Source organism: Blastomyces gilchristii (genome assembly GCF_000003855.2).
Source record: "Blastomyces gilchristii SLH14081 genomic scaffold supercont1.28, whole genome shotgun sequence".
In the NCBI taxonomy this organism is placed as follows: domain Eukaryota; kingdom Fungi; phylum Ascomycota; class Eurotiomycetes; order Onygenales; family Ajellomycetaceae; genus Blastomyces; species Blastomyces gilchristii.
The window spans coordinates 504027-514883 of record NW_003101654.1 but is presented as its reverse complement, the minus strand read 5'-3'; the positions used below and the strand labels follow the sequence as shown (position 1 = coordinate 514883).

General features: G+C 28.4%; 1 protein-coding gene across 1 annotated transcript; it reads right to left on the bottom strand.

The window, feature by feature from the left end:
- Positions 1 to 2694: 2694 nt before the first annotated feature.
- Positions 2695 to 2913, bottom strand: BDBG_17859 (uncharacterized protein; the record flags this gene model as incomplete). The annotated part of the gene is made up of 1 exon (XM_031725487.1): positions 2695 to 2913. A coding segment is annotated over one exon (219 nt), but the record flags the coding sequence as incomplete, so codon positions are not given.
- Between the last annotated feature and the right edge of the window lie 7944 nt (positions 2914 to 10857).

Genomic DNA, 10857 nt, shown 5'->3' with positions numbered 1-10857 from the left:
GCTTTGAACTCTTTATTAGATATTAAGTTGTTCTTTCAATCTCTCTTAGCAGTGACTAATTGCTTTCTTTTAGAAGTGATATTCTTATTTCATCAAGGTTTGAAATACTCAGAAGACTTTTTCTTTGAAATATTTTCTTCAATACTTATTAGAAGAATAGATGTAATCAGCTTTACTCTATTCTTAAGCATTTCATTTGAGATATCTTGACTTTAATTTCGATAGAGCTCACTCTGTCTTTCAGATTTCAGCTGTTTTACTCTTTCTTTAACTGCTTTTCAATCAGCTTTTTCAAAGTTATACTGATTAGAGAGAAGAGGATTTTCACTTCTTTATTTTTCACTCAGTTCAATATTAAATTGAATGATCTCATGATCTGCTTCTGAGGTTTTATTTGAATTAATAAATCAGTTTATAAGTCTTTTTTCAATTAGATTTTGTGATATGAAAGTTAGATCTATGATAGATTTCTGTTTCATGTCTTTTCTAAAGAATGTTTATTAATCAGACTTGTTAACTAAATCTATTAAATACTCAAAAGTTCATTTAATCAGTTTATCTGCTCTTACTGCTCTTATGCACTCTGAGTTTTATTAGAAATGATGTGTATTGAAGTCTTCTGCAATTATAGAGTTTTTTAAGAGAGTTATATTCAAAAATTCTCTGTCAATTATTCAGATATTGTTGTTTTCTTTCAATGACTTTTTATTATAGATATTTATAAGTTGAATAGTATCAAACTTATTATCTTTATCTATAATATCACTCACTAGAATATCAGAGTCAGATATGATATCAAATCTCAGATTAAATTAATATCTTGATCTTTTTCTCTCATAGATTACTACTCTTGATTTTATCTCAGATTTTTCAGAAAGAAAGCAGTATAGCTTGATGAGAAATAATATACTTCTTTTCAATCAGCTTTTTCAAAGTTATACTGATTAGAGAGAAGAGGATTTTCACTTCTTTATTTTTCACTCAGTTCAATATTAAATTGAATGATCTCATGATCTGCTTCTGAGGTTTTATTTGAATTAATAAATCAGTTTATAAGTCTTTTTTCAATTAGATTTTGTGATATGAAAGTTAGATCTATGATAGATTTCTGTTTCATGTCTTTTCTAAAGAATGTTTATTAATCAGACTTGTTAACTAAATCTATTAAATACTCAAAAGTTCATTTAATCAGTTTATCTGCTCTTACTGCTCTTATGCACTCTGAGTTTTATTAGAAATGATGTGTATTGAAGTCTTCTGCAATTATAGAGTTTTTTAAGAGAGTTATATTCAAAAATTCTCTGTCAATTATTCAGATATTGTTGTTTTCTTTCAATGACTTTTTATTATAGATATTTATAAGTTGAATAGTATCAAACTTATTATCTTTATCTATAATATCACTCACTAGAATATCAGAGTCAGATATGATATCAAATCTCAGATTAAATTAATATCTTGATCTTTTTCTCTCATAGATTACTACTCTTGATTTTATCTCAGATTTTTCAGAAAGAAAGCAGTAATAGCTTGAATGAGAAATAATATACTTTCACTCAGTATCAAAGTTTGATTCTTGAAGAAGTACAAAGTCAACTTTTTATTGAAATACAATCTGAAGATAAGAATAAATGCAATTTAAGTTTCTATTCAGATTGTTTTAAATAAATGTGATTTTTAAAGAGTTTTTAAACTTTTTTTATTATTTTTGTTGTACATTCATACTAAAAGAGAATGAAGATAGAGTAGAATTTAATCACTATCATCAGATAGTAAATTATAACTATTTTAAAAAACAGAAATCTCAACTGCTTACATTCTATCTAGTTTATCATCAGAGTCATTTCTCAATTCTCTAATCTTAACAGATGTTTAAGAATTTAAATTCTATTTATATTTAGCTGAAGAATTGAAGTTTGAAGATCTAGACAGTTGAGAGTTTCTTCTTTTTAAGCTTATAGTTATAGATTTACTAGCTTGACTTTTCTCTTCAGTTTTAGATTCACTTTAAGCTTCATCTTTTCTTCAGTTCTTCTGAGTTCTTGAAGTAAATACATATTCTTTTGAGCTAGACACATATTTTTCTTTCCAATTGAAGCACTTAAGCAGAGTATATTAACACATTTCATCTCTTTTTAAGCATGTTTCATATTTATACTCACTAGTTTTGTGATCTCTAGTATAGAATGCACATTTTGAGTCTCTGAAACAAGAGATTGTAAAGTGTTCATATCTTTGACAGTTTGAACACTATGTTTGAGCTTTGAGATTTATTCTTAAGTCTTTGTATTCATGAACTCTCATTTTCAAATCTGCTACTCTTACTTCAGAGATTCTTGATTATTTAAGTGTCTTTATATACACTAGAACAGAGACATTTCTTCTACTCTGTCTGAACTTAATTGAATTAAGTTATACAGACTCTTTTCTCAGTTGAATAGAATTATATACTTCTAATTCATTTTTGAGAAGTAGCATTTCTTTCTCACAGTCAAAAATTTCAACTGAAATATTATAAAGAATGAATTTGTCTCATTTTTCATCTCTCTTAGATAGAATTATTGTATTCAGTAGAGATTCTATTACTGATTTTCAGAGATTCTTATTCTGAATAATAAATTCTGCACTGAATTCAGACATTGTAGTCAGAATAATAGAATTTCTAAAAAAAGATAGCTCAATTGAAGCTATAACTGATTTTTGAACTTCAATATCAGTTATTAACTGAGAAAAGAACTGCTGATTAATTTCATTTCTAATTCTGAAAATGAGATTTGAGTTTAGCTTGTTTTTTTGTAAGATCTTCTGATTTGAGACTTTGAGAATAAGTCTTCTATTTCTGAAGATTTGAAAGCTCTTCTCTTTCTGTATTTCTTTTTTTTTCTTTCTATGAACAGAGATCTGAGTAATATTCTTCTCAGTTTTCTCAGAATTTTGAGCAGGTTTTGAACTAGCAGGTTTAGAGACAGTAGATTCTGCTACTTGAGTATATGTTTTCTTCTGATTTGAAAAAGAAGATGAAGAAGAAGAAGATGAAAAAGAGTCAGTAACTGTACTAGAAGATTTCAATGTTTTATAAATTATATTTGAAATTCCAAGTTTGAACTTGATCATCTCTTGTAGTTGTCTAGTCTGAGTATGAAGAATTAACAGAACTTCTTTATTCTTCTCACTCAGATACTGTTTTTCAAGAATTTTGCTTACTTTTTTCAGTTTCTGTATTTTAAGAACTTGTTGTTTCTCTATTTCTTTCTTCTTTCTTCTCTTTAGAATTTCAATCTCAAGAACAGTATCTGAGAAAACATCTTTTTTCACATTAACTGAGTGTACTCTTGAACTCATTTTACTCACTAAATGAAAAGTTGATCAGACTGTTTCAATTGAGAGATTTATTAATCTATTTTCAAATGAGAAGTTAATCAGATTATTTCAATTGAGAGATTTATTAATATATTTTCAAATGAAAAGTTGATCAGACTGTTTCAGTTGAGAGATTTATTAGTCTATTTTCAATTGAAAAGTTGATCAGACTGTTTCAAAAGAAGAATGAAAGACTTTTATATATAAAATATCTGATTTTCTTTCACACTAGTTCAGTAACTAGGTTAGATTTTTGAAGAGAATCTGATAAACTAAAATTGATTTTTAAGATAAATTAATAAAATCTTTACAAACTCTTTCTTAGAATACAGTGAGAAAAATTATGATATCAATTAATAATAAATCAGATAATATAACAGTTTTTAAGAGAAAAACTGATAAAAAATAAGTCAATTTTTTGCAGAGAAATTGATTAAAACTATTCAATTTTATTCTAAATCATTTAATTCTCCTCACATAATAAGTGTGCAACTCAAATCAGTTAATAAAGAGTGTAAAAGATAATTAAGTATTAATAAAAGCTCTTCAGTCACTGAAAAAGTAATTCTTATATAAAAGAATATAAAATTATGACAGAAAATAACTCTGTTTTTAATTCTGTGTAAAAATATTGTATAAAATTCAGAGAAAAACATCTTACTTTTTCAAGAGAAGTAAAAAACTATTTCTAAGATCTTTTTTTTGCATTAACTGCTGCAGAAGAATGAGATAGAAACTACTAAGATATGTACTACTGTATACTCTCTATCAAGACTTTCTCTCTTCAGAGTCTTGATATTATAGAGAATATAAGTCTATTTCTATATAATAATATAAATATTGTCAGCAGAATGTAGAGAAACTGGTTATTTATATCTCAAAATAGAAGACTTTGTCAATGATTATATCAATATAGAGTTAATTCTCAAATTCAATAGAAATCTAGTCTTGCTATTCTCAATCTCTTACAGAATCTATTGAATATTGAGATATTAAAACTAGATTTAATATATCTCACTGTGCAGAAATCAAAGACTCAGTCAGATCTTGAGATATACTGAATTTATAGTTGTTAACATACTGTTGACTTGTTCTGTTGACTTGTTGTCTGCTGATTATATATTGAGTACAGTTATCAAGGTATCTTTTTGTATTATTCTGCTGAAAATGAGTCAGATTGAGTGAAGTGATACAAGAGTGAGACTTGATATTAATGTCTAGATACACTGAAGACAGATAGAGTATTTACAGAGATTGCACTTCAGAAGTGTTTATTAATTATATACTTGATATTATTGCTGAGATATCTTTTTGTATTTTTCTGCCAGAGATGAGCCAGATTGAAAAGAGCAGTATGAGAATGAGACTTGATGTTGATGTTTTAAAATATTAAAGATGAACAGGGTTTTTACAGATGTCACTTCTCAGATATCTTCACAATTACAGATCAGGGATCTTCCAAAATCAAGAAGATTGATGCATATGACTAGGTCTTTTCACCTTACAATTTGTATGGCAATTTAGCCCGGGGTTGTGGTGTGATAGGGGAGAACAGGGGATAATCCCACACAGGAGTTTCAAACAATGTCTGGTTCATGTTTGGCTGGATAACTCCACCACCACACAGGGTATGCGGTCAGCGATGGGGTCAAAATGCTTGTATGATCGAGGGCTTTTTGATGGATCTATCGGCGGGTTCTTATTCAAAAAATCGAGCGAGTTCGTGGTGGAGCAGTTGATTACCCTGTAGAACTTTTCTAGTTAAAAGCTTTCTATTGTAACTGACAGAATACTCATCATGCTGAGAGATGAAGAAGAATAGAGTGAGCTGAGAATGATCTTTGCAGTGTATTATTGTGATAAGAAGAAGAAAGAAAGAAGAAAAGAAGGAAAAGAAAAAGATAAGTCTTTATATATGTTATTAAGTTATCTTTGCAGATTGTCATACAATGAATTTAAATACTTTTATATTTCAGAAGACTTCTGAGTGTAATCAGTGCATCTGACAGATTTCACTTATATCTTATTTTTGAAATGAATACTTTTCATGCAGGCTATCACTGAATGAATTACAGGTATTTTGAATAGAAATTCATTTCTATTAACTAGAAATACACCCCTAGACCATCGACCGCTCCACCACGAACTCGCTCGATTTTTCGAATAAGAACCCGCCGATAGATCCATCGAAAAGCCCTTGATCATATGAGCATTCTGACCCCATCACTGACTGCATACCCTGTGTGGTGGTGGAGTTATCCAGCCAAATGTGAACCGGACATTGTTCAAAACTCCTGTGTGGGATTATCCCCTGTTCTCCCCTACCACACCACAACCCCGGGCCAGAGTGCCATACAAATTGTAAGGTGAAGTGACCTAGTCATATGCACCAATCTTCTCAATTTTGGAAGATCCTCAATCTGTAGTTGTGGAGATATCTGAGAAGCGACCTCCGCGAAAACCCTGTTCATCTTTGATGTTTCAAAACATCAATGCCAAGTCTCACCCTCATACCGCCCTTCTCAATCTGGCCCATCCCCAGCAGAAAAATACAAAAAGATACCTCAGTGATAATATCAAGCATATAATCAACAGACTCTTCTGAAGTGTAACCTTCATGATCTGTTACCAGTGTATCTAGACTTCAACACCAAGTCTCACCCTTGTACTACCTCTCTCAATCTGGCTCATCTCTGACAGAATGATATAAAAAGATACCTCAGTAACAGCATTTAATACATAATCAGTGAATAACAAGTCAACAGCATATTAACAACTATAAAATCAGTATATCTCAAGGTCTGACTGAGCCTTTGATCTCTGCACAGTGAGATATATTAAATCTAGTTTTAATATCTCAATATTCAATAGATTCTGTAAGAGATTGAGAACAGCAATACTAAGTTTCTATTGAATTTGAGAATTAACTCTATATTAATATAATTATTGACAAAGTCTTCTATTTTGAGATATAAATAACCAGTTTCTCTACATCTCACTGATAATATTTATATTATTATATAGAAACAGACTTATATTCTCTATAATATCAAGACTCTGAAGAGAGAAAGTCTTGATAGAGAGTATACAGTAGTGTATATCTTAGCAGTTTCTATCTCATTCTTCTGCAGTAGTTAATGCAAAAAAAAAAGATCTTAGAAATAGTTTTTTACTTCTCTTGAAAAAGTAAGATGTTTTTCTCTGAGTTTTATACAATATTCTTACAAAGAATTAAAAACAGAGTTATTTTTTATTATAATTTCATATTCTTTTAAGTAAGAATTACTTTTTCAGTGACTGAAGAGCTTTTATTAATACTTAATTCTTTTTTATACTCTTTATTAACTGATTTGAGTTGTACACTTGTTGTGTGAGAAGAATTGAATGATTTAGAATAAAATTGAATAGTTTTAATCAATTTCTCTATAAAAAATTAATTTATTTTTTGTCAGTTTTTCTCTCAAAAACTGTCATATTATCTGATTTATTATTAATTGATATCATACTTTTTCTCACTGTATTTTAAGAAAGAGATTATAAAGATTTTATTGATTTATCTTAAAAATTAATTTTAGTTTATTAGATTCTCTTCAAAAATCTAATCTAGTTACTGAACTAGTGTGAAAAAAATCAGATATTTTATACACAAAAGTCTTTTATTCTTCTTTTGAAACAGTCTGACTAACTTTTCAATTGAAAATAGACTTAGAAATATCTCAATTGAAACAGTCTGATCAACTTTTCATTGAGTGAAAACAATGAGTTGAAAAATACACTCAGTTGATGTGAAAAAAGATGCTTTCTCAAATGCTATTTCTGAAATTGAAATTCTGAAGAGAAGAAAGAAAGAAGAAATAAAGAAATAATAAGTTCTTGAAATACAGAAACTTGAAAAAGTAAGCAAGATTCTTGAAAAGCAGTGTCTGAGTGAGATAAATGAAGAAGTTCTGTTAATTCTTTATACTCAGACTAGATAACTACAGAAGATGATCAAGTTCAAACTTGAAATCTCAAACACAGTTCAAAAAACCTTGAAAATTCCTAGTATAATCACTGACTCTTCATCTTGCTCTTCTTCTTTCTTTTTTCCTACTTCTTCTTCTTCTTTGTATCAGAAGAAAATATATGCTCAAGCAGCTGAATCTGCTGTCTCAAAACCTGCTTAAAATCCTGAGAAAACTGAGAAGAATACTGCTCATGTCTCTATTCATAGAAAAGTGAAAAAGAAAATACAAAAAGAGAAAAACTTTCAAATCTTCAGAAATAGAAGAATTATTCTCAAAGTCTCAAACCAGGACATTCTGTAAAGAAACAGACTAAACTCAAATCTCATTTTCAAGAATCAGAAATGAAATTAATCAGCAGTTCTTTTCTCAGTTGATAACTAATATTAAAGTTCAAAAATCAGTTATAGCTTTAATTGAGTCATCATTCTTTGAAAACTTCATTATTCTGACTACAATGCCTGAATTCAGTGCTGAATTCCTTATTCAGAATGAGAATCTCTGAAAGTCAGCAGTAGAATCTTTACTAAATACAATAATTCTATCTGAAAGAGATGAAAAGTGAGACAAATTCATTCTTCATAATATTTCAGTTGAAATTTTTGACTGTGAAGAAGAAATGCTACTTCTTAAAAATGAATTAAAAGAATACAACTGTATTCAACTGAGAAAGAAGCCTGTATGACTAAATTCAATTGAGTTCAGACAAAGCAGGAGAAATGTCTCTGTTCTAGTATATATAAAAACACTTGAACAGTCAAAGATCTCTGAAGTAAGAGTAGCAGGTTTGAAAATGAGAGTTCATAAATACAAAGACTCAAGAATGAATCTCAAAGCTCAAACACAGTGTTTAAACTGTCAAAGATATGAATACTTTACAATCTCATGTTTTAGAGACTCAAAATGTGCATTCTGTGCCAGAGATTATAAAACTAGTGAGTATAAATGTAAAATATGCTTAAAAAGAGGTGAAATATATCAACACACTCTGCTTAAGTGCTCTAATTGTAAAGAAAAACATGCATCTAGCTCAAAAGAATGTATATTTACTTCTAGAACTCAAAAGAACTGGAGAAAAGATGAAGCTCAAAGTCAATCTAGAACTGAAGAGAAGACTCAAGTCAGTAGACTTACAACTGCAAGCTTAAAAAGAAGAAACTCTCAACTATCTAAATCTTCAAACTTCAATTCTTCAGTTAAATATAAACAGAATTTGAATCCTTAAACTTCTATTAAGATTAGAGAATTGAGAAATGACTCTGATGATAAACTAGATATAATGTAAGCAGTTGAGATCTCTACTTTTCAAAATAGTTATAATCTACTATCTGATGATAGTGACTAGATCCTACTCTATCTCTACTCTCTTTTAGTATAAATATACAACAAAAACAACAAAAAAAGTTTAAAAACTCTTCAAAAATCACATTTATTCAAAATAATGTGAATAGAAACTCAAATTATATTTATTCTTGTCTTCAAATTACATTTGAATAAAAAGTTGATTTTATACTACTTCAGGAACTGAATTTTAATGCTGAGCAAAATTACATTATTTCTTATTCAAGCTACTACTACTTTCTATCTCAAAAGTCTGAGATAAAGTCAAGAGTAGTGATCTATGAAAGAAAGAGATTAAGATATTAATTTAATCTAAGATTTGATATTATATCTGATTCTGATATTCTGATGAGTGATATTATAGATAAAGAAAATAAGTTTAATACTATACAGCTCATAAATATCTATAATAAAAAGTCATTGAAGAAAAATAATAATATCTGAACAATTAATAGAGAATTTCTGAACATAACTTCATCAAGAAACTCTATAATTGTAGAAGATTTCAATGCACATCATCTCTGATGAAATTCAGAATACAAGAGAGCAGTGAGAGCTGATAATCTGATTGAATAAATCTTTGAGCATTTAATAGATTTGATTAATAAGTCTGATTAACAAACATTCTTTAGAAAAGGCATGAAACAGAAGTCTATTATAGATCTAATCTTCATATCATAAAATCTAATGAAAAGAAGACTTGTAAACTGATTTATTAATTCAAATGAGATATCAGAATCAGATTATGAGATTATTCAATTTGATATTGAACTGAGTGAAAAATAAATGAGTGAAAATCCTCTTCTCTCTAATCAGTATAACTTTGAAAAAGCTGATTAAAAAGCAGTTGAAGAAAGTATAAAACTATTAAAATCTGAAAGACAGAATGAGCTATATTGAAATTCTGATCAAGATATCTCAAATGAAATGCTTGAGAATAGAGTGAAGCTTATTACATCTATTATTCTAACAAGTGTTAGAGATAATATTTTAAAAAGAAAATCTTCTGAGTATTCAAAACCTTGATGAAATGAGAATATCTCATCTAAAAGGAAAGAATTAGCTACTGCTAGAAGAGATTGAAAGAATGATATAATATCTGATGAAGAGTTCAAAGTTGTCAGAAATGAATATTTCTCAGATATTAAAAGAGCTAAAACAGAATACTGAAATAAATTTCTTGAAGAAGTATAAGAAAAGAAAGTTTGTAAAGCTTTTAACTATACTAAAACAAGAAGTGTAGCAAAACTTCCAGTCTTAGAATATGAGTTTCAGAATGAATCATATATAGTAAACTCTTTTAAGAAAAAATGTCAAGCTTTCATAAGAATTCTCTTTCAGAACTCACCAGATTCAGATTCAGAGAAAGAGAAAGAGAATATATCACTTCTTAACTAAATTAATGAAAATGACTGAGAATTGCCTGATCTTACACAAGATGAATTAGAGTCAGCTATCTTCTTAAGTTCTGTTAAAACTGCTGCAGATTCTGATTCAATTAATCACTTGATTATTCAAAATACATATTCCTACTTAAAGAATGAATATTTTGAGCTCTTTTTCAATCTCTTGAAAAATGAATATCATTCTGAATGCTGAAGAGAAGCCACTGAAGTGATTCTTACAAAACCTAATAGAAAAACTTCAATTTCTAAGTCATATAGAGTAATATCTCTATTGAACTGCCTAGAAAAGGTTTTAGAAAAGATTATAGCTACTCAACTATCTTTTATAAGCTTTATAGATGATTCTCTTTTATTCAGTGAATAAATAGAAGATAGAAAACAGTGTTCTACAATTGACACTGTTCTCTCAGTTGTTCATGATATTCAAATAACAAAGCATGAGAGTCTGGTCTCAACTGCAGTTTTTATTGATATAAAAGAAGCATTTGATCATGTTTCAAAGTCAAAGTTAATTCAGACATTGAAGATATTAAAACTGTCACTTTCTCTAATAAAAATAAGTTAACTGTTTTTATATCTAAAAAGAATTATATAAACTCTTTCTTTTGGTGAAATAAAATAAGATAAGACTGGAGATAAAAATAGAAGTATTACAGGAGATCTTCAATCTCACTCTTTTTATTTTGCATATACACTGTATATCTATTCGATAATAGAATATGAGATAGTGCATCTCTGAGTTATGT